The sequence below is a fragment of the Rattus norvegicus genome, chromosome 3 (genome assembly GCF_036323735.1).
Source record: "Rattus norvegicus strain BN/NHsdMcwi chromosome 3, GRCr8, whole genome shotgun sequence".
Taxonomy (NCBI): domain Eukaryota; kingdom Metazoa; phylum Chordata; class Mammalia; order Rodentia; family Muridae; genus Rattus; species Rattus norvegicus.
Genome location: NC_086021.1, coordinates 37,026,666 through 37,053,711, shown reverse-complemented (window position 1 = coordinate 37,053,711; position 27,046 = coordinate 37,026,666). Strand labels below are relative to the sequence as shown.

Genomic DNA, 27,046 nt, shown 5'->3' with positions numbered 1-27,046 from the left:
CCGAGTTGAGAAAAGAGAGCAGCATCCATCAAGGACAGTAATACCAGATATCAATGCATGGGTAAGGCATATGACACTTCAAGCAGCAGGTTGAAGCCTAATCTCATGGTGTTATGGTTGATTTGTTCTGAGTTGCATGGGCTTAGAAAAGAAAGTCACAACCCTGTGGGACACCAGCTTTTCATGGTAGTGTTCTGCAAGGACATTGGATGAGGTGTCATGGCCGCACTGGTGTTCCTTAAGTCACACCAAGCAAGTGTTCCCTTGGGTGCATGAACCAGCAGGGCTGTGGCCAGTGAGACAACCTCCCTAGTGGGCCTGGGAGGCTGAGGGAGCACCAGGCATTCTTGATAAGCACATGCATAGTGGGGCTGACCATTTCCTGTGCATAGAGAGAGCGTCCTGCAAAGTTTACTGTTAAGACTTGGTGTGGGGCTGCTCAAGATGGGGCTTGTGGAAGTCTAGGTTTTGCTTTCTTTCTGGCTCTGCCTCCTAGCTGATAAGGAGAGCAGTTTGCCCTAGTTTGATGGTCCCTTGGTGATGTTCTGCCTTCACTTTATTGGGACTGGAACCTGAAGAACTATGTAAATCTGTCCTCTCTAGTGTTGTCTTATGGTGACAGAGTGTGAGTAGCACAGGCCCCTCCACCTCAGATCAAGCTGTGGTGGGTTTCCTCTGGTTCTCATGTTGAGAGCTTTCCCATCTGTCTCTGTTCCCTCCTGGCGCACACTTGTGGCCACTCTGATAGCTGTCACTCTTCGGTTCTTGTTGCCGTCTACTCAGACACTGGTCTTCACTCTCCGTCAGATGTGTGCACTCACCACAGAGCAGTTCTCATTGTCCAGGTCAGCTCTTTTCTCCCTTTGAGCTGTCTCTGCTGTAAACCCCTGGCCAGAGAGCTCAGATCACTGTATGAGGTTCAGGTGGCTCTGGAGTGATGGGTGGAAGGAATGGAGGATAGCAGGCGTGACTGTTGCCTTCTAGGCACTGGAGTATGCTGGCCATTCCCTCCCCACTCCTCTCACTCCAGTTCAGGGATGCTCTTTCCTTTAATACCCTTGAAGAGAAGAGCTTCCTCTCAGGGCCCTGGCTACACTCCCGCATCCTGCTGTGCTTTGCATTTTTACCTTTCAGTCTGCTCTGCCTGACCTTGGCGATGCTCCGCTCCTTGAAGGCAGCCCACACAGTAGCTGCTTAATAACTGCTACTGCACTGAAACCAGAATGGGCTCTGCTCTGGCTCCCAGCTTCCACCCCTTTGTGCCCATGGCCTTGAGTTTAAGGAAAGAGTAGGGGAAGAGGCAGAGTGTTTCCTGAAGTGTCAAGATTCTGTTTAGTTAGGTACAGCCACTAAAATGTTAGACTGTGACAGGACATTTCCAGGTTCTTCTAGTAGCTTCATCGCCTGCCAGCTTTGATCCTGAGGAGCAGAAGGTAAATTGTAACTTACACATAAGCAGGTTCCCTAAAACATACCCACCTGTGTGAGGTTGGTTCCTCAAGGAGGATGCTGGAAAGATCTTTTGATTTACTATGTGAAGCATAAAGGGACATAGACTCAGCTGAGGATTTCTTAGAAAGCACGTAGCAAGCAAGCGGCAGAGTGGTTAGCCCAGGTCAGCCTGGCTCTGAAGATGGGCTCCTCTCTGCTGTCCTCTGCACTAGCCACTCACTTGCACTAATCTCTTGAGAGGTGCAGTAGCCACCCACTTGCCTGCATGCTGGAAGGGGGTCCCCACCCTTGCCAACTGCAGGGCATTTGGGCTGATCTATGTCCCGGTGAGGTCACAGGCTACCAGCTTACCCTACATAGGTCCACCTGAACAGATAGCCTGTTGTAAATGGAGGCGAAGATGGCTTGCGGCCAGCTATGAGCAAAGCCATGCCTTGGCAGACCGGGCTGCCTCTCTCCCTCATCTATTCTTGGTGTGGTGCCTTACTTGAAAGGCCACTTTTTCCTTTGGCAACCCTCCTGCAAATGTCTCTCCTGTGTGTCCATCTCTAGGCTGGCTGCATCCAGACTTCCTACAGCACTCATCAAATAGGTCATAGACCATGTGTCACCTTCCTTACTGGATTGGGTTACAGCGTGGCCACATTCTTGGCTACCCTTCCAAGATATCCAGAAGAGGGTCACTCAGGCATCACTCAGAGCCCTATCCTTTAGTTACCCACAGTCTTCTTCTGAGCAAACTCTGCGTGTTCCCATATCTGACTGAGGCCTAGAGGGCAGTGGATGGAGTTTGGCTCAGACACAGGAGCAGTGGAATGCCTAGAAATGGGAGGGGCGGTGTGGGAAAGTATGATCCACCCATTATCTCGCATCCTCTTTTTTTTTTTTTTAAACTTTTTATTGGTTCTTTGTGAATTTCACATCATGTACTCCAATCCTATTCATCTCCCTGTCCCCTCAGACCTACCCTTCTCCCTTGCAAACTCCTCTCCAAAAGAAAGAAATCTTGCTGTGAAGGCTATAGTTCTACCCTTTCGTCCGTACTTCTTTGCTTGCAAATGGTCATTGCAGTGACCCTTGCTCTGGTTTGAAGCCTCTGGCCTCTGCCACACTATCAATACTGGAACTCAGTGGGACTCCCCTTGGCTATCCCGTTACTGCCCTGTGCCATGGGATCCTATAGCTTTGGATCCGTAGGACCAGCTTCTTCACATGCTCCAGCAGTTCATTGGTGAGGTACATGTTGGGGTGGGCCAATTCAAAAGCCTTGGATCTGGACCTGGGTCGCAGCTCTCCTGCACCCACAGCACAAGGGCAAGCTCTCTAACCCTACCCTGGGTAGATCATCCAGTGTTGCAGCGAGCAAGGGATGGATACAGCTCTCCTGTTCTCATGCCCCCAGGGTCTGGCTCTCACACACCCATCCCTTCAGAGCCAGCTCTACTGTGCTGCCCAGGCAAAGTGCAGGGCCTGCTTTCCTGAGTGCAGCAAAGGGTCAGGACCAGCTCTCCTGTTCTTTTTTTTTTTTGGTTCTTTTTTTCGGAGCTGGGGACCGAACCCAGGGCCTTGCGCTTCCTAGGCAAGCGCTCTACCACTGAGCTAAATCCCCAACCCAGCTCTCCTGTTCTTATGACCTCCAGGCCAGCTCACCTACCTGCATTAGGTGGCAAGGAGCAAGGGGCAAGGGGCAAGGGGCAAGGGGCAAGGGGCAAGTGGGGCAGGACATCTCTCTTTTATCCATGCCACAGGAAATGAATGTCAGGGCTAGCCTTCCCATACTCATATCCTCAAAATCAGGTTGCCTGAAACTCCTGGAGCCAGGTCCAGGTCCACTGTGCTTCCTGGAATGATGTGTGGGGGTAGGGTGGGATAGGTGTTGGGGTGGGGATTGCTCTCCTGAGTACTACAGCTGGCTAGGGTTGGGGTCAGCTTTCCTGCTCTCACCCCTTAGGGCCACTCTCCCATGCTGTCCAGTCGAGGGGTGGGGCCAGTTCTACAAAGCTCTCAGACATCAACATGGTCCTGTGAGGTAGCCCAGACCAGGGATGTCTGCCTAGCTGTTGTATCAGACCCCTGCTGCAGCAGGCCCACAGATCCAGACATGGCCCTTAGTGGCACAACAGGCCAGGACCTCAGCATAGTCTTAGGTGGTACCACTGGCTATTCCCACACTTGGGAATCCCCAGCTCTGTCTCTGTTCGTTGCGCACATATCTTCTGCTTCTCTTTCTTTTCTATTTTCCTACTGTCTCCTTGCTCAGCTCAGTGGGTTGCGGTCTCTGGTGTCTGGATCATCCCAGGGTTTTCTCAGAAGCGCTATGCCCTGCCCACACACTGTGGCACCAGGCACTGGGCGGAGGTTGTTAGGGTGTGGTCTGCCTGCCCAGGCCTACACAGTGTTGAACTGGTGATCATCTCTGGGTTGCTCCTTGACCAGGCCACATTTTTACCCCTGCCCCCAAACCTGGCCCAAGCTGGGGTTGGGTCATCTCAGGCTTATTTCCACGGGCTTCATGTCTTCTTTTAAAACAGCTTTGTTTGTAAACACAATCTCAAAAGAAGAAATCACAGAAAGGTGTAGTTTCTTATCTAGAATGTTCTTTGACTTTAAATTTTAAAGTCTAAAATTTTTAAATTTTCTTAATAAAAAATGGATTTCCTGTTTTTTTCCTTTTCTCCATCTTTATTAAATTGGTTATTTCTTATTTACATTTCAGTTATTATTACCTTTCCCGGTTTCCAAGCAAACATCCCCCCTAACCCCTCCCCCACCTCTCTATGGGTGTTCCCCTCCCCATCCTCCTTCCCTTACCGCCCTCCCCCCGAACAATCCTTTTCACTGGGGGTTCAGTCTTGGCAGGACCAAGGGCTTCCCCTTCCCCTGGTGCTCTTACTAGGCTATTCATTGCTACCTATGAGGTCAGAGTCCAGGGTCAGTCCATGTATAGTCTTTGGGTAGTGGCTTAGTCCCTGGAAACTCTGGTTGGTTGGCATTGTTGTTCATATGGGGTCTCGAGCCCCTTCAGGCTCTTCCAGTCCTTTCTCTGATTCCTTCAACGGGGGTCCTGTTCTCAGTTCAGTGGTTTGCTGCTGGCATTCGCCTCTGTATTTGCTGTATTCTGGCTGTGTCTCTCAGGAGAGATCTATATCCGGTTCCTGTCAGCCTGCACTTCTTTGCTTCATCCATCTTATCTAGTTTGGTGGCTGTATATGTATGGGCCACATGTGGGGCAGGCTCTGAATGGGTGTTCCTTCAGCCTCTGTTCTAAACTTTGCCTCCCTATTCCCTCCCAAGGGTATTCTTTTAAAGGATTCTTTAAAAGGGTTCCCCTTTTAAAGGAGTGAAGCATTTGCATTTTGGTCATCCTACTTGAATTTCACGTGTTCTATGCATCTAGGGTAATTCGAGCATTTGGGCTAATATCCACTTATCAATGAGTGCATACCATGTGTGTTTTTCTGTGATTGGGCTACCTCACTCAGGATGATATTTTCCAGTTCCATCCATTTGCCTATGAATTTCATAAAGTCATTGTTTTTGATAGCTGAGTAATATTCCATTGTGTAGATGTACCACATTTTCTGTATCCATTCCTCCATTGAAGGGCATCTGGGTTCTTTCCAGCTTCTGGCTATTATAAATAAGGCTGCTATGAACATAGTGGAGCATGTGTCTTTGTTATATGTTGGAGCATCTTTTGGGTATATGCCCAAGAGAGGTATAGCTGGGTCCTCAGGTAGTGCAATGTCCAGTTTTCTGAGGAACCTCCAGACTGATTTCCAGAATGGTTGTACCAGTCTGCAATCCCACCAACAATGGAGGAGTGTTCCTCTTTCTCCACATCCTCGCCAGCATCTGCTGTTGCTGGAGTTTTTGATCTTAGCCATTCTCACTGGTGTGAGGTGAAATCTCAGGGTTGTTTTGATTTGCATTTCCCTTATGACTAAAGATGTTGAACATTTCTTTAGGTGCTTCTCAGCCATATGGCATTCTCAGCTGTGAATTCTTTGTTTAGTTCTGAACCCCATTTTTTAATAGGGTTATTTGTCTCCCTGCAGTCTAACTTCGTGAGTTCTTTGTATATTTTGGATATGAGCCCTCTATCAGTTGTAGGATTGGTAAAGATCTTTTCCCAATTTGTTGGTTGCTGTTTTGTCCTAACAACAGTGTCCTTTGCCTTACAGAAGCTTTGCAGTTTTACGAGATCCCATTTGTCAATTCTTGATCTTAGAGCATAAGCCATTGATGTTTTGTTCAGGAAAATTTCTCCAGTGCCCATGTGTTCAAGATGCTTCCCCACTTTTTCTTCTATTAGTTTGAGTGTATCTGGTTTGATATGGAGGTCCTTGATCCACTTGGACTTAAGCTTTGTACAGGGTGATAAGAATGGATTGGTCTGCATTCTTCTACATGTTGACCTCCAGTTGAACCAGCACCATTTGCTGAAAATGCTCTTTTTTTCCATTGGATGGTTTTGGTTCCTTTGTCAAAAATCAAGTGACCATAGGTGTGTGGATTCATTTCTGGGTCTTCAATTCTATTCCACTGGTCTATCTGTCTCTATACCAATACCATGCAGTTTTTATCACTATTGCTCTGTAATAGTGCTTGAGTTCAGGGATAGTGATTCCCCCGGAAGTCCTTTTATTGTTGAGGATAGTTTTAGTTATCCTGGGTTTTTTGTTACTCCAGATGAATTTGAAAATTGTTCTGTCTAACTCTCTGAAGAATTGGATTGGTATTTTGATGGGGATTGCATTGAATCTGTAGATTGATTTTGGTAAAATGGCCATTTTTACTATATTAATCCTGCCAATCCATGAGCATGGGAGATCTTTCCATCTTCTGAGATCTTCTTCAATTTCTTTCTTCAGAGACTTGAAGTTCTTATCATACAGATCTTTCACTTGCTTGGTTAAAGTTACACTGAGGTTTTTTATATTATTTGGGACTATTATGAAGGGTGTCATTTCCCTAATGTCTTTCTCGGCTTGTTTCTCTTTTGTGTAGAGGAAGGCGATTGATTTATTTGAGTTAATTTTATACCCAGCCACTTTACTGAAGGTGTTTATCAGCTTTAGTAGTTCTCTGGTGGAACTTTTGGGATCACTTAAATATACTATCATATCATCTGCAAATAGTGATATTTTGACTTCTTTTCTAATCTGTATCCCTTTGATCTTTTGTTGTCTGATTGCTCTGGCTAGAACTTCGAGAACTATATTATTGAATAAGTAGGGAGAGAGCTACTGGTTTGCTATATATGGCTTTTTTTTTTTTTAAAGATTTATTTATTTATTATATATAAGTACACTGTAGCTGTCTTCAGATACACCAGAAGAGGGCATCGGATATCTTTACAGATGGTTGTGAGCCACCATGTGGTTGCTGGGAATTGAACTCATGACCTCTGGAAGAGCAGTCGGGTGCTCTTAACCACTGAGCCATCTCTCCAGCCCCTATATATGGCTTTTACTATGTTTAGGTATGGGCCTTGAATTCCTATTCTTTCCAGGACTTTTATCATGAAGGGGTGTTGAATTTTGTCAAATGCTTTTTCAGCATCTAATGAAATATCATGTGGTTTTTATCTTTCAGTTTGTTTATATAGTGGATTACGTTGATGGTTTTCCGTATATTAAACCATCCCTGCATGCCTGGGATGAAGCCTACTTGATCATGGTGGATGATTGTTTTGATGTGCTCTTGGATTTGGTTTGCAAGAATTTTATTGAGTATTTTTGTGTCGATATGCATGAGGGAAATTGGTCTGAAGCTCTCTTTCTTTGTTGGGTCTTTGTGTGGTTTAGGTATAAGAGTAATTGTGGCTTCATAGAAGGAATTCGGGAGTGATCCATCTGTTTCAATTTTGTGGAATAGTTTGGATAATATTGGTATGAGGTCTTCTATGAAGGTCTGATAGAATTCTGCACTAAACCCATCTGGACCTGGGCTCTTTTTGGTTGGGAGACCTTCAATGACTGCTTCTGTTTCTTTAGGAGTTATGGGGTTGTTTAAATGGTTTATCTGTTCCTGATTTAACTTCTGTACCTGGTGTCTGTCTAGGAAATTGTCCATTTCCTCCAAATTTTCAAGTTTTGTTGAATATAGGCTTTTGTAGTAGGATCTGATGATTTTTTGAATTTCCTCTGATTCTGTAGTTTTATCTCCCTTTTCATTTCTGATTTTATTCATTTGGACACACTCTCTGTGTCCTCTTGTTAGTCTGGCTAAGGGTTTATCTATCTTTTTGATTTTCTCAAAGAACCAACTTTTGGTTCTGTTGATTCTTTCTATGGTCCTTTTTGTTTCTACTTGGTTGATTTTGATCTCTGAGTTTGATTATTTCCTGCCTTCTACTCCTCCTGGGTGTATTTGCTTCTTTTTGTTCTAGAGCTTTTAGGTGTGCTGTCAAGCTGCTGACATATGCTCTTTGCTGTTTCTTTCTGCAGGCACTCAGCGCTATGAGTTTTCCTCTTAGCACAGCTTTCATTGTGTCCCATAAGTTTGGGTATGTTGTACCTTCATTTTCATTAAATTCTAAAAAGTTTTTAATTTCTTTATTTCTTCCTTGACCAGGTTATCATTGAGTAGAGCATTGTTCAACTTCCATGTATACTGGGCATTTTTCCTTATTGTTATTGAAGACCAGCTTTAGCCCGTGGTGGTCTGATAGACACATGGGATTATTTCTATCTTTCTGTATCTGTTGAGGCCTGTTTTATGACCGATTTTATGGTCAATTTTGGAGAAAGTACCATGAGGTGGTGAGAAGAAGGTATATCCTTTTGTTTTAGGATAGAATGTTCTATAAATATCTGTTAAGTCCATTTGGTTCATGACTTCTCTTTGTCTATGTCTCTGTTTAATTTCTGTTTCCATGATCTGTCCATTGATGAGAGTGGGGTGTTGAAATCTCCTACTGTTACTGTGTGAGGTGCAATGTGTGTTTTGAGCTTTAGTAAGGTTTCTTTTATGTATGTAGGTGCCCTTGTATTTGGAGCATAGGTATTTAGAATTGAGAGTTCATCTTGGTGGGGTTTTCCTTTGATGAATATGAAGTGTCCTTCCTTATCTTTTTTGATGACTTTTGGTTGAAAATCGATTTTATTCGATATCAGAATGGCTACTCCAGCTTGTTTCTTCAGACCATTTGCTTGGAAAGTTGTTTTCCAGCCTTTCACTCTGAGGTAGTGTCTGTCTTTGTCTCTGAGGTGTGTTTCCTGTAGGCAGCAGAATGTAGGGTCCTCATTGTGTATCCAGTTTGTTTTTTTTTTTTTTTTTTTTTTTTGGAGCTGAGGACCGAACCCAGGGCCTTGCGCTTGCTAGGCAAGTGCTCTACCACTGAGCTAAATCCCCAACCCGTGTATCCAGTTTGTTAATCTATGTCTTTTTATTGGAGAGTTGAGACCATTGATGTTGAGAGATATTAAGGAATAGTGATTATTGCTTCCTGTTATATTCATATTTAGATGTGAGATTATGTTTGTATGCTTGTCTTCTCTTTGTTGCAAGACGATTAGTTTCTTGATGTTTCTAGGGTGTAGCTTGCCTCCTTATGTTGAGCTTTACCATTTATTATCCTTTGTAGGGCTGGATTTGTAGAAAGATATTGTGTAAATTTGGTTTCTCCATCTATGTTAATTGAGAATTTTGCTGAATACGGTAACCTGGGCTGGCATTTGTGTTCTCTTAGGGTCTGTATGACATCTGTCCAGGATCTTCTGGCTTTCATAGTCTCTGGTGAGAAGTCTGGTGTAATTCTGATAGGTCTGCCTTTATATGTTACTTGACCTTTTTCCCTTACTGCTTTTAACATTCTTTCTTTGTTTTGTGCATTTGGTGTTTTGACTATTATGTGACGGGAGGAGTTTCTTTTCTGGTCCAATCTATTTGGAGTTCTGTAGGCTTCTTGTATGTTTATGGGCATTTCTTTCTTTAGGTTAGGGAAGTTTTCTTCTATGATTTTGTTGAAGATATTTACTGGTCCTTTGAGCTGGGAGTCTTCACTCTCTTCTATACCTATTATCCTTAGGTTTGATCTTCTCATTGAGTCCTGGATTTCCTGTATGTTTTGGACCAGTAGCCTTTTCTGTTTTACATTATCTTTAACAGTTGTGTCGATAATTTCTATGGAGTCTTCTGCTCCTGAGATTCTCTCTTCTATCTCTTGTATTCTGTTGGTGATGCTTGTATCTAAGGTCTCTCCCGCCCTGCAGTCTCAGGAGTACCCACCTGTCTGGGCGGTGAGCGCTCTCTCCCACCGGGTTTGGGAGCAGGGAGCTGTGGGCTGGGATGAGCGAGGTTCGGGCTCCAACTAAAAACCGCGGATTTCCTGTTTTAATTGAGAAGATAACGCACAGCCAAACCCAATAGACTGGCTAAACAAAAGCCATGACTTCAAGTCCCCGCCCAACTATGAAACATGCTGTTAGCCATCTCTCCGATCCTTTTTGAGATAGTACTAACTTGTAGTTTCAGCCACTGCTGCACAGGGGATACCTAGTCTGTTGAAAACTCGGACTCAGACAGTACAGCCTCCGTCTGCAGTAAACAGAACTGTAACAGACACAGCTTTGCCTGTGGTGAAGGTCCTAGGTATGGAGCTCCCATTTCCCCACCTCTTCCGTCCTTCCACTCCTTCCCTTACAGGGGTGTGTTACAGCCTTTCTCTTCAGCCTCTCACTATTTTGTATACAGCAGGTCTGTGGTGTTTTAAGGAACTTGTGACTGTTTAACAAGCAGCTTCCAACACAGAGCTGCACTAGGCACCGTTGGCAGACTGAGCTGATGCCCCATCGAGCTCCTCTGCGTCTGCCATTCTTCCCTCTGTTCCAGGCACACTCTGCTGTTCCGTCAGGCATCCAGTACTCCTGATGTCCCTCTCCTGTGCTGACATGGCTTTCTTCCATCAGGACAGCGGGCATGTGTTGGCTGTGTGGGGCCCCTCCTTGCAGCCTGCAGATTTAGGGCTCAGAAAAGCTTAAAACCCTCTTCCTATTCCTCACCAAGATATAACTAGCCTCTTGGGGATTTAAGGATCTAAGTTCTGGCGTGTGCGTGTGCATGTGTGGCTGTGCGTGCGTGTGCTTGTGTGTGTGTGTGTGTGTGTGTGTATGTGTGTGTGTGTGTGTGTGTGTGTGTGTGTGTGTGTGTGTATGTGCAGTCACTTACCCGACTCTGAAGAACTAAGCTATGCTGTTGTCCACTGTGGTCAGATTCTCACTTCTTGACCTCTCGTTTCTCTTACTGATCTTTCGTCTCTCTTCTAGAGACCCCACCAGCTACACTCCAGGTTCCCGGTCTCACTCCAGGCACTCCCACTGAGACCAGCCCCACATCTGAGAAATCCCGAGGCTTGTCACTCCTTTACGAGTCCACCACCCACGGCTAATGGCCTGGTCTCTGGCTCTGTGCTGCTAGCCTTCCTCTCACTCCACTCAGTCCAGTGCTGAGTGAGTGGATGAATATCGACAGTTGCAATGAATTAATTTGTAAAAAAATAAATGAATCATTAAATACCTATGATTTAAAATTCAAGCCAGATAAACAAATTCTACCCTGGCTCTGACATCCTGGTCCTTCACTGTCACTGCCCAGAGGACAGACATGACTTCATACTATTGTACACCTTGGTAAATCTGACTTGGCACTGTTGGAGTACCAGTATTTATTTAAGCAACTGGCCACCAGGTGGCACCAAACTGCCATGTAGAGCTTGGGCCTCCTCACCCAGAGGCTGTCTTTAATCCAGTGAGCCACCCTTCAAGTCTGCAACTACTTTTACCTGGTAGGTGCTGTGTTTCTCCAAGTGTTTTCCATACCTATTATAAATAGACAGCATTGCAGTGTACAAAACGGTAGAAAATTCAAGTGCACCTGAATTTGGGAGGCAGGGATGTTAGTTTAACAGGTTTTTTGTATGTCTTCATCATGTGTGTGCATGTGTCTCAAGCATGAGTAAATAGCACTTTCTTAGTGAGAGGCACGCATTGTAAGCCAGTTCTCCTGGTCCTGCTCACGTGCCTCCCTTGTTCTCTTCTTTATTATGCATCTGTCACCTGCTAACAAGCCGTGTATTTACCGAATGCCATATTTGCTGTCTACTGAGGGGTTTCTGGCTTCTTCCTTGCTGCTGTGCCCCTGGACTCCAGGATAGTGCCCAATACAAACAGGACTTTGGGCAAATGTTTGTTGCTGGTGAGTGTGTTGCTGCGAGCAGGCCCTGAGCTGTGGGCATCTTTCCCTGTCTGTAAGTCCCAATGCTCTGGGTCGCTAATCCACTGCTCATTACTTGCCACAGATGTGCAGTGTAATCGGGCACAGAAGCACACATGTGGGCTGGAATCAGTGGCCTCTTGGCGCAGGCCTGGTAGCCTGTCCTGATGGTCCCTGCCGTGCTGAGTGCAGCCAAAGCCTCATGCTGTGCTCTCAGCTCTGTGGATCTTCATGTTTCCATGCACGAAGGTGCCATGTCTGCCAGGAGCCCAGCCAGGGCACCCAGGGGACCTTCCACATCAAAGGTGCTAATTCATCACCTGCCATGTCACCCACAAACCTTTTCCTGACTTTATTGGCTGCCTTTGGTCTTTCCATGCTCCTTTTCTATCCTGGAGTTAAGCTTATAACATATTTAAATCTGCCAGTTGGGCCAGGGTGGCTCAGTGGCAGAAGATCCGCCTAGTACCCAGCAGGCCCCAGGTCCATCCCCAACACTACAGCAAACTAGACAGAACACACATACGCACATGCGCACACACACACACACACACACACACACACACACTCATGTACATGCTGGTCACTGGTTTCCTTGGCTTCCTGCCATTCTTGTGACCCTCAGTGAGGACTTCTTTCTTCCAAGACTAAAAACACATGAATTGGTTTTTCCTCAAATGTTTTAATTTTTTTGGTCTGTTTAAATATTTCCCTTGCCAAACATTTATTCTTTTTGTTTGTTTGTTTGCTTTTGCTTTTTTGTTGTTGGTTTTTGAGACAGGGTCTGGCTATGTAGCTCTGACTGTTCTAGACCTCACTCTGTAGACCAGGCTGGCCTCACTCTCAGAGAGATCCGCCTCCGTGTCTCAGGTGCTTGGATGGAGGTGTGTGCCACCATGCTTGACAAACACTGTTCTTATAAATATTAGATAAGGATTTTAGTGAGTGTCTGCCCTCCCCAAGTGAATAGTAACATTTTGAAATGATGTGTCTTCCTCTGCTATCTGAACTGCTTTTGACTGCATGGCAGTCCTAAGTGACATTCCAAGCCTGTTCCGCAAGGCTGATCTGTTCATCTGATTCAGGACCTTTCCTTGGCTGTGAACTCCTGACAGGACAGTGTGCTTCTGATTACACTTTTATTTTCACCATAAGACTTTTAAAGATACTTTTCATTATTATTCCAGATAAAAATTGTGAATCAATTTGTTGAGTTCCAAAAGGAAGCTTCTTTGGCTCAAAAGTAAAGGTGCATTTATTTTATTTATAGATTAATTGGAAGAATTGATGAATTTGTGGTATTGTCTCCAAGGCGGTGAAAAGTCTTTTATCTTCTTCAAAAGGAAGATTTAAATGTATTTTTATTTTATGTGTACGATGTTTTGTCTGCATGAATTCGTGTACTGAGTGCATGCACTGCTTATGGAGGCCAGCAGAGGGCGTCAGCTCCTTTGGAACTGGAGTTATAGATGGTTGGGGCCAACCACGTGGGTGCTGGCAGTGGTCCTGGTCCATTGCAAGAGCAGTGAGTACTCTTAACCATGGGGCCATCCCCAGCCCCTAGAACTCTTTAATAAAAATATTACATTTATTTGTATGTGTGTTTAAATGCTGTATATGTGGAGGTCAGAAGACAGTTTACAGAAGTCTTCTACCACATGGTTCCCAGGGACCAAACTCAGGTTGTCAGGCTTTGGTGGCCTTTGCCTCTGACCCATCTTAGGCCCTTAAAACCTTTCAGTGAGAGTTTATAGTTTTTTTCAGGTGGCTTCTGTACATTTCTTTAATCTCCCTGCAGACCCATTCTGTTTGTGCTGTTGTATTTATTGTTGTATGCTGTTAGTGGAAAGGAAACGACCTTGAGACCGCATGCCCGGCACCCACAGTTCCTTCCCCTCAACTAGTCCTGCTTGTCCATTCAGTCTTCCTTCCTTGGATTCAGAGCTGAAACCCTTTCATTCATATTTTAAGTCTGTTTGTTTCTTTCTGCAAGGTTTGGAGAGGAGAAAGCAAATATGGAGGTGTACTTCATACAGTGTAGTGTTGTGAAAATGTCACCTGTCCTCACACACTTGTGGACATTTACATACTTTTCACTCCACAGGGCCCTGTAGAGTGTGTGATGGGGCTGCGAGAGCTTGGAGGACTGGTTGAGCCTCTTGCCTTAGCCTCTATTCACAGGTGACTGACCCTGTGTGCCTCTGTCTGCGCCAGCTGCCCACTTGCCTTGTCCTCGCTGCACATTTTCCCTCTTCTTGTGGGGCGGGGTGCCCAGCTACTTGTTAAGGACAGTACTTATGGTGTTTGTCAAGGAACACGCGTTTCCAGATCCAACACCCTGCCTCTGCCCTTGTGGTTTCCAGGAGAGGAACTTGGTCTCAGAAGGAGGAGCAGCCAATGAGAACAGGAGCCTCAGTGTGAGCCGAGCCAGCACCAGCGTCCCAGTGCAGAGCGCTCTTGTCAAAGGGGCTCCCGCCGAGGTTTTGTGTGTAGGAGAATGCACCCCTTTACTATACACCTTGTTTCTGACTACGTTGGCAAGGGTCATTGTGTGGAGGCAGGGGCATAGTGGAGGGCTGCTTTGGGTGGCTTGGGCGTTGGGAGGAGACTTGGCTACAGTGATGCACAGAGTTATCTCTGTACTTGCCAGGCAGAGACTATGTATGGCCTTTCCTTCAGGTGACACTGCTTAGTCCCAAGGCAGATGTTCTTTGAACCATTAAAATCAAATATGTGATTGAGTGAGGGCCCTAGAGAGTTGGAGAGAGGGGTTGGGGATTTAGCTCAGTGGTAGAGTGCTTGCCTAGCAAGCGCAAGGCCCTGGGTTTGGTCCCCAGCTCCGGAAAAAAAAAAATTGTCGAGAGTTGGAGAGAGGCCTAGAGCATTAGACTCTGATCCTTAACAGCACAGAAGGGAGCCTTCCAGCCAGGCTTCCGAGGTGGCGGCACCTCACAGGGATGTTTCCAGGGCTTTTGTGGGCGTCTCCTCACTCATTTCCCAGAGCTCCCTTTGAAGCCCATTGGCCACAGCAGGTCTGACTCACTGTGGCCCTGTTTCTAGAAGGCCCATGCTTATGACTCCTAAAATAGAGAGTGCTGGTGGAAGGGCAGAAGCAGAGCAGACTCAGGCTCCTCCCCACTGGTCCTCCACACAGCTTCTGTGAATGCTAGCTTCAGCAGCCAGCAAAGAGTGCTGCTCCCAGTGCAGTGACCGCGACAGCACATCCCAGTTCACCCCTGGATGCGACTCTTTCTCCCACCCAGTTTAGGATCCATTTTCATACTTGCTTGCAACATTTGGAAGAAATCATACTCTTGTAATCAGGCAGGCCTAGTTGTGTGTATTTTCTTTGAAACAGCCTCTACTGTCTTAGGAAAAAGTGATTATTCTCTCTCCCTCACAGGGCCAGCTCATTGGCCTGCTCATCTCAGGCCATCCTGTGGTTTCCTGAGCCGAAAGTGTTGAGGAGCATTTTGCCTGGAAGGCGCCCAGGGCTGCATCTGGGCTTTTCCTTACCCTCTCTGGGAGTGCCCCTCCCCCTCCCCCTCCCCCTGTAAGACCAGACTCTTGTAATGAGCAGAGAAAGACGTGGGGTTGTTCTGTGGGTCTGATAACAGCTGCCACGCTCTTAAGGAATTACATCATGAGAACTGCTTTTACTCATGCATTGTTTGGGTTTCCAGGAGGGTTGGCAGCAAGAGTGTGTTTGCCTGTGTATGCAGGAGATGGGGTGGGGGAGGGTTGAGAGGTAAAGAGGTTGAGTGAGGGAGGGAAGAATGGGGTTTTGTGTGTACAGGCTGCTATGTCCAAACTAAGAAGCAGATACTGCCTTCCCGATGGATACAGAGAGTGCAGACGTGAAAACATAATAGTTTAAACCCTCTCCCTCGGGCACTGTATTCACATCTGCAAAATACTGTCTTAGTATTGCTATTGCTGTGAAAAGACATCATGACCATGGCAACTCTTAGAAGGAAAACATTTGTTTGGGGCCAGCTTACAGTCCAGAGGTTTGGTCCATTATCATCATGGTGGGAAGCATGGCAGACATGGTGCTGGAGGAGCTGAGACTTCTGCATTCTGACCCACGAGCAGTGGGAAGAAAGAGACACTGGGCCTGGCTTGACTGCCTGAAACTTCAAAGTCCACCCCTAGGAGTACACTTCCTCCAACAAGGACATGTCTCCTAAGAGTGCCACTCCCTGTGAGCTTATGGGGGCCATTTTCATTCAGACCACCACAAATGGGTTTTACAGAATGCACATAAATCCTGGCTCCAAAGCCTGGGGCAAAGCCTCTGTGTAACAGATTGTGGCAGAGGCACTGAGGGCCAAGCTGTATCTGCGATCCTTAGGGTCCAGGACTGGAATCCTCTGCACAGAACAAGGGTTGGTGAACACTTCACTTCTGACAGATGAGGGAGAGCAGAGGCAGGCACTGATGCTGTGGCCACACAGGCTTCCTTTCCCAGCACCTGTGAGAACCCAAGGACGCAGCTGAGGAGGTGAGAAGGGGCCTCTGCTGTGTGCCATAGGTACCCAGTGCCCCATGTTTTCTGCTGTGCTCGCATGCTCGAGGCCCCACCTCCCATCTCCTGACCTGGAAGACCCCTCCTCATGCTTCACACCAGCACTGTGGCTCTTCTTAGTGGGCCCATATTGGCCCTTTTAATGCCCTGGTTACACACTTAATGCTCAGGAAAACTAGACCTGCCCCATTCCTTCAGAGTCCATGCATGCTGAGCTGGGACAAGACTCAGAAATTAGTAGAATTTTCTGCTCCCCTCCTGGACTTGAGTTCCGTTCCCAGCCCCACAACTGCTTGTAACTCTAGCTCTAAAGGACTCTGCTCTCTTCTAGCCTCTGAGGGTATATCTGAGTATACACAGGGTGTGTGTGCGCATGCACACACACACACACAAACACAGATACACACACACAGACAGACACACAGACACACACAGACACACACAGACACACACACACACACACACACAATAGAAATAAAATTGAAATGGAATTTGCTACCACTTGTTCACAATCTTGAATTTAAGGGTTCCCAGTACCTCCAGGGAGAACCTGTAACCCCAGCCCCTCACTCCCCCTGTACAGCTCCATGCACCCCTCCCTGTAGTCTACGTGTCCTTCTACTGTGCCCTAGCCTGTCTGCCCACTGCCTCCTGCCAGGTCACAGCCCATGGCCTTCGACACAGGAGCTGTACTCAGCAGCCTCAGGACCTGACCTGGATGAGACTTGTGTTGCTCTGTCCGATCGCTTCTGCCATTTTCTGCACATAGATTTATCTCTTGTTTGAGAGCTGCCGTCTGTCAGCGAGGCTATTTCTGTCAAGACCCGTAGGGGTCAGTCCAGAAACAAGTATTTCTTTCTAGCTTCTGCCTTCTATGGAAAATATGATGGGCTTCACATGGGTAGGACGTCTCACAAAGCACAGAACCCTAGGCATAGTGGTGCCTGCCTTTAATTCCAGTACTTGGGACATGAGTTCAAGGCTAGCCTGGTCTACACAGAAAAACCCCATCTTGAAAAATAAAACAAAACAAACAAAAAATAAAGCCAATTGTTTGCCTAAGAAAAGAGAATAAAAATGTGTAAATAGAAGCTTGTAAGGGAAGGACACAATTAATGTTACAGTAAGTAATAACACTGACAGTAATATTACAGTAAGTCATAGCAGCTGACCTGGCCTGCATAAGTGTTTCACATGCCCTTCCTGCGCAGTGGTGGGAGACAGTATCAGGATGCATATAAGCTCAGGTCCTGGGACACTGTCCAGGATTTGAACTTATGGGGCCTCAGTTTCCCAGAAATTCAAGTAGTTCCTACTGTCTGATCTGAGTGGTCTGTACCTCCTGGGGCTCTATGGCCAAGGTGTGAGTGATGCTTAGCCAGTGCCTCCCTCAGGATGGGTGCTGACAATGGTGCGTAGAGTGCCCATCTGTAAATGGGGCTGGAGGAGAGGGTGGGGCTGGCAGCACATTCCTCCCTTTAACATTATATGTGTGTGTGTGTGTGTGTGTGTGTGTGTGTGTGTGTGTGAGTGCGCTTGCATGAGCACACATGTGCCATAGCATGCATGTGGAGGTCAAAGGATAACATTTTACAAAGTGGGTCACAAGGATTGTACTTTGGTCCTCAGACTTGTTAGTAAGCACATGCCTTTGCCCACTGAGTCATTTCCTTGGCCATGACAGCATCCTTTGGAGGAAGCACCAGGACAACTTCAGAGTGTTCTGGTTTGGTCTGTACTCAGAAGGTTGGGGTCCAGGCCTGGTTGCCCTGAGGAGACCCACAGAGGGCCAGGCACATGCAGATAGGAGCAACATGTACCTCAGCCTTGAACTTGGAGCAGATTGGCTGGGCTGGTTTGAGGCAGCCTAAGAGGCGTGGCCTCAAATTGCTATGGCTGCGCCCTTGAGCTGGGTTTATTTTTCATCTTTTTTGGGACCCCTATTCTGTTGAAGGGCCTTGGGAGGAACCTGGGAGGGTTTTCCCTTGGTTCTGGGTCCCATCTCTTCCATAGTAACTAACGTTCCCTTCTCAGTTTGTCATGGTGTTCACTCTGTCACTTCAAAGGGAATGGCAGGCAGGTCAGGTGAGGTCCCATTATGCAGCGCAGGGTGCCTCATGCATTGCAGCTTAACAGTCCCAGGTCCCAGGTCCCACAGTTTTGGGCTTTCTTGTCATCGTTCAGATTTGGAACACTCTCATCACCTCAAAAGCACTCTGTGTCTGTGTGCAGTCTCTTGCCACAGGCACTTTTCCCCTATAAATTTGCCATTTCTGGGAATTTCCTAAAATGGAATCACACTGTACATTCCTTTGAATCTGACTGTTTTCACTAGTGTAGTGTTTTTGAGGTTTGATCATATTGTGGCTTGTGGTAGCATCTCATTTCTTTTCATAGCTGAGTAGTAGCATGCTGTGTGGTTAGCTCACACTGCCTTGGTGTTCGCTGAGTGATAGGTAACTGACTTGGTTCCAGGCTGGCTATGGGGAGTAATGCTGTGATAGGCATCCTCTGTGAGTCTGCGGATGTGTTCCTTCTCTGTAGTAGACACCTGGGAATCAGATCACAGGGTGGTTTTTAACCAGTCAAGAAGCTACCAAATTGTGTTCTGAATAGCACCAGCAATGCCCAAAGACTTCACCCACCCCCACCAGACCCCCCCAAAACATTAGATATAGTCTAGCTTGATTTGGGTTTTGTTGTCCTAGTTCTGGCCATCCTGTTTGGTCTTAAGTTGTGTCTTTGTGGTTTGGTTTGTATTTCCCTGAGGGCTTTCCCCTTATTAGTTTGTGTGTGTGTGTGTGTGTGTGTGTGTGTGTGTGTGTGTGTGTGTGTGTGTGTGTGTGTCTGTGTATGCATGCGTGCATGAATGTGCACACATATGTGGAGCCCATGGAGCCCCATGGAATTGGATCCCTGAAGCTAGAATTACAGGTAGTTGTGAGCCATCTGATTGGGTGCTTAGAAATAGACTTGTGTCCTTTGGAAAGAGCAGTGCATGCTCCTAACCTCTGAACATCTCTGTAGCCCCTCCAGGGTGGACTTTCTCATCTGCCAGATTCACCATGCCCTGAGTCAAGTTTATCACTTTCCTGCCAGACCTCTTCCACCTCTATGTCCCTTCCCTGATGACAGCTACATTATCCCTCAGTACTTGCCATAAATGGCTGGGTCTAGTCTGCTTCTCTCACCTGTGCTGCATTTTTTCTGTGGGTTCTGTTCTTGCTGTCTCCCAGCCATCTTTACCCCTTGCAACCCCAGCTCAAGGCACCCACTGTCTGGTAAGTGCTGTGCCTAGATCTCCCTGCTCTTCTGCTGAGAAGCTGTTGGTGACTTTCAGTGTTCTGGGAGGCGATAGATACTCTGTGCACATAAGCAGTCCAGCCAGAATAACCAGACCAGATCTTCAGGTGGCTCTTGGGACATACTGCTGCTGGATAGAATAAGCATATGCACCAGAGCATGACCTCTATGAGCCTCAGTTTTCCTCCATAGGAAATGGGCAGAATTAAAGGCCTCCCTTGGGATAGTGGAAGGGAGATGAGTTAGAGGAATTGAGCACATGATCCTTGGTGAAAACTTCGTGGGATCAGCTGTGATAGCACAGTGCGGTGTCTGGCTTCTTCACCAACCTTCATCTCATTTGGAATTACACATTCTGGGGCTTGTGAGGGCCAGGCACCCTGGGATGGTTGCAGAGGTGGGACCCAGTGATCTGCAAGGGGCAGGATGGTCGGGCATAGATGTGAGTGAGCGCTACCAGAAGAGCTAAGGAAGCAGAATGCATTCAGCTGTTGGACGCCAGTATTTGTCTAAAAAATGCTGCCTTCTGTATGAGCTCACTAATGGCCCAGACACACCATTTTCCATGGAGGGAAACAGGCACAGGCTCTAGCCTGAGCTCGAAGGCTACCAGTTCCTACTTTTCTGATGGCGTGGTCCTATGGGCTCAGAGCAGGGTTTTATGGATTCCTTTGCCTTACAGGACCTCTCAGCCAGGTTATGTCACCAGCAGAGGTGGCGCCGAAGTTCCCTGCGGCCTGGAGACTATGTACAAGAGGAATGGTCTGATGGCTAGCGTGTTGGTCACCTCTGCCACTCCACAGGTATGAGGGCTATGGGAGGGTAGCAGGAGGAAGAGGTCACGACATGGGGCCCTGGCCATGATACAGGCCTTCTTAGGTCCCGCCACTCCAGACGAGCAGTCTAGGAGACAGTTAGCCCTGTGGATGGCAGTGTTTTCTGAAGTTGTTCTCTTCAAAGAAAGACAAATACCTGTTCAGTCCAGCCATGGCAAGTGCTATGTTCGATTTTGGTGGCAAGAAGGGCTCAGATCTTTCTCAGAAAAAGCTACTGTTAATTATAAAGAAGCTGCATTCCAAGATGAGGTCAGACAGAAGCTGATCCAGCTGGCCCATACTTACCTACCTACTTCTTAGGAGATGGCCTCGAGGACCAGTGGCCTGGACGGCCTGGGCAGGCGCTCTGTGTGCGGTTTGGGATTGCTTTCCAAGCTCAGTAATGACACAGTCACCCAGGAGGGGTGCCATTGCAGGCTGGTGCCACTGTGTCTGGGGTGTTGTTCTGGCTCCTCAGCATGTGGGTGAAGCAGGGTTGAATCTGAGCTTCCCACAGGCAGTTCTGAAGTGACCTCAGATTAACTAACCAGAGGCCAGGGAATCATTTTCTTATCAGGGTTTCAAACATTTTTTCCTTGGATTTATCTCTAGTCTTGAAATCAAAAACTTCTGGATGCCTTTAAAGACTTTAAAATTTTATTTTAAATTATATGTGCATGTTCACATGACTGCAGTGCACATGGAGGCCAGAGGAGGGCAGCCCCTGGAGTTGGAGTTATAGTTATGGGTGCTGCGTAAACTGCAGGTTTTTGTCCTTAACCACTGGACCATCTCTCCAGCCCAGTGGATGCTGTTCTCTAGGAGGCCAGGGTCGGTCCATGGAGTGCTGAGTCATCCTCATCACCACTGTCACTCACCTGCAGATAGGTTTGGGGCAGCTTTGATTCAACAGGTACCCTTTACCTGAGGGTTTGGAGTGTTAAAGAAATGCCCTAAGGGGTTGGGGATTTGGCTCAGTGGTAGAGCGCTTACCTAGGAAGCGCAAGGCCCTGGGTTCGGTCCCCAGCTCCGAAAAAAAGAACCAAAAAAAAAAAAAAATGCCCTAAGGCCTGATGTCCCAGGAACAGACTACAGTACAGAGGAGCCACACTTCTCTTTGTGTCTATAACCTGCACTCTCTCTAGAGTGAAGCATCCTTCTTTGGCGCATGCGCGCGCGTGTGTGTAGATGTGTATAGTCATATGCTACTCTGTGCATGTTCAACCCTGTATGCATGGGACTACCACTGTGCATAAAAAAATGTTCAGAAAAAAAATCAGTCCTGCACCAGGTATGTGCAGACTGTCGGGTCATTGTTCTCTAAAGGGCAGCAGTAACTGTTTGCACAGCATTGATTTTGTATTAGGTATTAGTCATCGGAGAGGCCCCGGAATATGTGGAACTACACATGTAGGCTCTCTGTATACATGTAGGCTCTGTATACACATGAGGGTCTATATTCACATGTAGGCTCTGTGCTAAGCATTATATATATGCATGGAGTTTGAGCACTTACAGATTTAGTGTTGTTCAAGGCCTCCATGTATGTGGCTATAAGTTTTTGGAATGAATACATGCCTGTAAAATTGAGGTGCTTAGCAACCCCATGTGTCTGATGGCGTGTTCACTTCCACGCGTACCTAGGTCACCATAGTTCAGTATTTTGCATGCTCCTCAGGCTCTCTCATTCCACGGTAACCCTGTCAGCCATGCACCCTTTCGTAAGATTTTGGATGAGGAACCCAAAGCACAGAGGGGAGAAGAAGCTGTGGTTCCTCCTCCTGGGCAGGAGGTCGTTGAAACCCACTCTTCCTGACTTTTGAGTTGGTGTCCTTAACATACTGCCCTGTCAGCCTGACTGGGCCATGTCTTGAAGCAGGTGAAGCTCATAGATATAGATCTTGGCCAGTTCTAACTGCACAGGGCCAGTCTCTTTCTCCTCAGCTTTCTTCAGATTAGATTATTCTCAGGGGACAAAGCCTTCCTCCATTAAAGGAACTTTGGAAATAACACCTGTCGCACACCCCGAGCCAGCATGTCTGGGGAGGGAGGTGGTGGCAGTGGTGGTTTTGGCTTGCTTAGTAACCTGTGCTGCTGTCTAGGATTTGGGATTTAAGAATATGATTTTGTATTTGATGAGACATAGCAAGATGAAGTGAGTGCCTGGGGCCAGGTGGCCTGGCATTTCATCCAGGCCTGTGTGCTTGCAGAGCACAGGGCTCTGTCCTCTGAGGCCAGGTGGGGTTTCAGTGTGGGAGACTCACCTGTAGACACCTCAGGCCCAGGCCTCAGGTGGCTGCTTGCATTTCTTCTCAGCTCTCTGCCCTTACACTGTCATAACTGTTAGCTTTCTTCCGTGATCCCCAAACAGTCTGGCTTCCAGTAAGACAACATTTTCCCAGATCCGGCCATCTTAGAAACTGAAATAAAGAAAAAATTAACAAAAGCAGATTCTTTCACCCCTGCTCTAAGGTGGTGGAATGAGCAGAAAGTACATGATTTGGGAGGAATAAAACCATTTGTGAACAGGCACAGGTTTGGGTGGGAAGCATGCTGGAGTACCCAGGAGGAACTTGAGGGAATGCAGTCACATTAAAGGCGTGTCCAACTTTATGCACCTTCCCCTGGGTGGGCACCATGACCTCTGTCCAGATTGGGGGGTTTCCCCTTGTTCCCTGTGGGAGGCCCCTGTCCTCCCCTGCAGGACTCTGTAACCCTTACAGGGACCCTGCTCCCTGCCACTGCTGAGTCTCTACAGTTAACCCTCAGCTCACAGCCAAGCTTGTGTGTGCAGCCACCCTCTGAGCCAGAGATCCCACGCCTCTTACCATGTCCTGCCCTTACTTAGCTAGGAAGAAGGTGAACTGAAAAATGGCTCCCAAGTTAAGAGTGTTGGCTGAGCTTGCAGGGGCCTGCGTGTGCCTCCCAGCACCCGTGTCAGGCAGCTCACAACTGCCTGTAACTCCAGCCCCAGGGGTGCTGAGGCCTTCAGGCCTCTCTGAGCACCCATGTACGCATGGCTCACATACATATGCATAAACGAAATGAATCTTTAAAAGGAAAAAAAAAAACCAGAATGGAGAGCTCCCCAGGTCCCAGTCTAGAGGCCTTTTCTGAGTGAGAATTAGGCTAGGGCACCTCTCTCACTTCTGGGGTGCTGGGGACAGAACCGGACATTGAACATGTAAGGCGAGTGTTCTGCACTGAGCTGCAGTCCAGCCTTGGGCTCTGACTCTCCTGTCATTACACTGCTGGCCAGAAGCAGTAAGGGTAATGATCCAACCCATTTTGGGGGTTCAGATAGAAAATTGGGTTCACATTCTGGCTTTTGGCTTCATGGGTAAGAAAGCTTGGAGACATAGCATCAGCTCAGCTTGCTTATCTGTACAATGGGCATCATAGCATGTATAGGTAGAGAGCTAAGGCGGTATATGTAGTGTTTCAGAGCCTAGCACAGAGCAAAGGGACAAGCAGCAGACATCTTTGATCATGTGAATGTGTCACTCACCGTCTCCTCTCTGGGGTGGTTTGGGGTGGCGGCAGCCTTAGGCCAGACCAACCAGGTGGCATATCTCTTTGCCTTCTCCATAGGGCAGCAGCAGCTCCGACTCACTGGAGGGCCAGAGCTGCGACCATGCCAGCAAGAGCTACGATGCTGTCGTCTTCGACGTTCTGAAAGTGACTCCTGAGGAGTTTGCCGTAAGTGACATGGAACTGGTGGGGACAGTGATGCTGTCACAGGGTGCAAAGGGAGTCACAGGTTGGGAATGCCACATATGGACACAGTAGGAGAGCACGTGATGGATAAGGGATGCTTTTGGTTTACCGTTGGCCACTTTGGGAAGCACACAGAGCAAGACAAGGAGCAGGGCTCAGCCCAGTTTACAGAGCACACACAGCACATTTGGTGAAGATTTAGACCTGCTGCTGACATGTCTACAAAGCCAGCCACATTGCTCACTACACTCTCCAGCTGTGGACACAGCGTGTGTGATGAGTTTCCCTCCTTTCTGTTTACTCCCACCGTCTGTATGTTTACGTACCTTCTCCTGCAGCCTGTATTTGGCTGCTGGTCTGACAAGACATGATCCCTTAGTGGAGCAGAGCTGGCCTCCCATGATGCTTCCATCCCTTGGGGAATGCTGACACTGGGTGACTTCCAGCCTGACTCTGAGCACTGTTCAAGGGCCGTGTTTCTCTGCAGACCCATGGCTGTTCCCTGACAAGCCCACTTCTTCCTGGTCTCCCACCATACGGAGGGTCCATGTCAACTACAGGGCCGTGCCATGCAGCTGTGCCATCCTGGGCTTCCATATTCATTTAGTCGGGTTCTGCAGGGCCTCAGTATGTCTAAAAGTTTAGAGTGACAGCTCAGTAGTGAAGAGGGTAAAGTGTGTATTGCTCTTGTAGAGGATCCAAGTTCTGTTCCCATACCCATGTCAAGTGGCTAGTTCACAACTCTCTGTAACCAGAGTCCCAGGGAATCCAGCTCGGGCTTCTGTAGGAACGTCCTCTATGCTGCCCACACAATACTTTAAAGCGAATCCTCAGCAAGAGTCCATTCTCATTCCAGTGGCTCCTTGCTCCAGCTTTCCTCCTGATGCCCACAGTGCCCTACCCCAGAGTCTGGCCATGCTTTCTCCTGCCCCTTCCCCTGCCTCCGCAGCTATATTCTAGCCACCTTTTCAAACCACTCTCAGAGCCTCTGGCCTCAGCCTAGTTGTGCCCTCAGCCTTTGGTCACATTAGTCCTCTGCGAGGGCTTGCCTTGGGCTAGCAGGGCCTTCATCTCTCTCTCCTTCTGCTTGTTCTTTTCAGAACAGCAGTTATTACTTGATGTAACATTGATGTGTGACCTGATTTATCACTTGTGTTTCCTGCACTGGAGGATGAACTTAGGGACAAGGCCTGACTTGTCTTTCAATTTTTGTGTCCAAAATGTGCTGATGGGAGGTGCTTACTAAACATATGGACTGAAAGAATTCAGTCCTCACAGCAGTGAGGTGAAGCATCCTGTCTGACCTCCTGTGGTGGTTTGAATGAGAATGGCCCCAATAAGCTCATATATTTGAATATTTGGCTGAGTCAGTGGAACTGTTTAGGAAGTATTAGGAGGTGTGGCCTTGTTTAGAGGGGGTGTGTCACTAGGGATGGCAGTGAGGTTTCAAAAGCCCTTGCCAGGCCTTGTCTCTCTCTGCTTGCTGCCTGAGGTTCAGGCTACTGCTCCATAGCATGCTTACCTGCCACCATGTTCCCCACCACGATAATCAGGACAGTCAGTGACTAACCATCTGAAACTATAACTAAGTCCTCCCAAGTAAATGTTTCTTTTTTTATAAGTTGCCTTGGTCATGGTATCTCCTCAGAGCAATAGAACAGTAACAGAGTTGGCACCCAGGCACTGGGGTATTACTGTGATGTTGTGAGGTATCCACCGAGAAGGTCACTTGGACACAGTGGTTCAAACCAATGGAACGTCTTTATTAGCTGGCCTGCCTAGGCGTTTGGGACCTGAGTACAGTCCCAAGTCTTCTCAAGGTGAGATTTGAAGCACAAAAGTTAGATCTTGGGTTGACATATTCAGTTAACAAGATCAGTTAGCCAGAAGCAGAATTACAGAAACCAAAAAAAAAAAAAAAAAAAAAAAAAAACAAGGTTAGTACATTCAGGGACTTTCCCAGGACTTTGATGGATTAGGTCTTTGTTCTTGATTTTTTGTTTGTTTGTTTGTTTTTTGTTTTCATCGTTGGTATTTTGTTGGTTTTGTTTGGTAGGGTTGCTGTCTACGTGCAGATTCCCAGGTCCAAATGATACTTCTGCCATGGCGTCAGTTGTGCTGAAGTCTGGGAGCCTGGCTTAGGATACTGATTTTGGAGAAATTTGAAAGACCTTGTGACTTGGGACTAGAAAGCTATAAGAAGGCTCAGTGAACCATCCTGGGGGAGCATGGGAGGCACAGCAGTGTGGGCTGTGGAGGCCTGGCATGTGAGAGACTTCAGAGGGGATAAGAGCACTGAGACCTTTCTTCTGATTTTGCCAAAGAATGTGGCCACTTTTTGCCCTTGTCCAGAATTTTGCCAGGTGCAAAATTGAAGAGTTTTGGATAAATGTTGGCAGAGATTTTAAGACAGCTTAGTGTACTGACTGTGTCACATGGTTATTAGTGGTCACTTGTCCAGATGTACAACGAAAAGGAGCAAATGTGGCAAAAAGACATACAAAATGTCCAGTTTGGGGAGAAAAAGAGATGTTGGAGCTACATCCTGTGCTCAGGAGATGAGAAGTTTAAAGAAAGGCCCCAAGCTAACTAGGCTAGAAGGGCAGCACCTCTGGGTAAGACCCGCTCAGCTGATCCTGCAGCTGCTAAGAAGGAGTTTTGTAGGGAAGGAAACCTTCAACTGGTGAGAGTTTATGCCAGATTCCCTCCCTGGCAAACTAAAGGATCTGGCAGCTTTGACCTTGTGGTTCTGGATTTAGTCAAGAAGGATACCAGAAAGGGGTTATGAAATCTTCCTCCCAGGTTAGGGGAATCCTCTGAGGCCAGGCATGTGTCAGAGTAGTTCCTTCCTGGAGGCCAGAGAGGCCATTGCATGAAGCTGTGAAGGTTTAGCCTCGATTGCATTAGAGACCCTGCTGGATGCTGGAGGTGCCAGAGTTGTGGGCTACCTGGCAGAGGGCAGACAGAGTGTGGAACAGGAGTGGAGAGATGTCAAAAGTCATCTAAGCCTTGG

General features: G+C 47.3%; 1 protein-coding gene across 18 annotated transcripts in view; it reads left to right on the top strand.

Moving 5' to 3' along the window:
* Ralgps1 (Ral GEF with PH domain and SH3 binding motif 1) overlaps window positions 1–27,046 on the top strand; it is a 236,631-nt gene that overhangs the window by 13,948 nt on the left and 195,637 nt on the right. For 17 of the 18 annotated variants that reach the window (XR_005502087.2, XR_005502084.2, XR_005502083.2 and 14 more), the window contains 2 exon segments: window positions 20,184–20,304; window positions 23,908–24,015. Coding sequence is in view for 13 of the 18 variants with exons in the window: in NM_001427068.1 (NP_001413997.1) it covers window positions 20,248–20,304; window positions 23,908–24,015 (165 nt within the window). In the remaining 5 variants the exon portion in view is untranslated. 18 annotated transcript variants of the gene reach the window in all.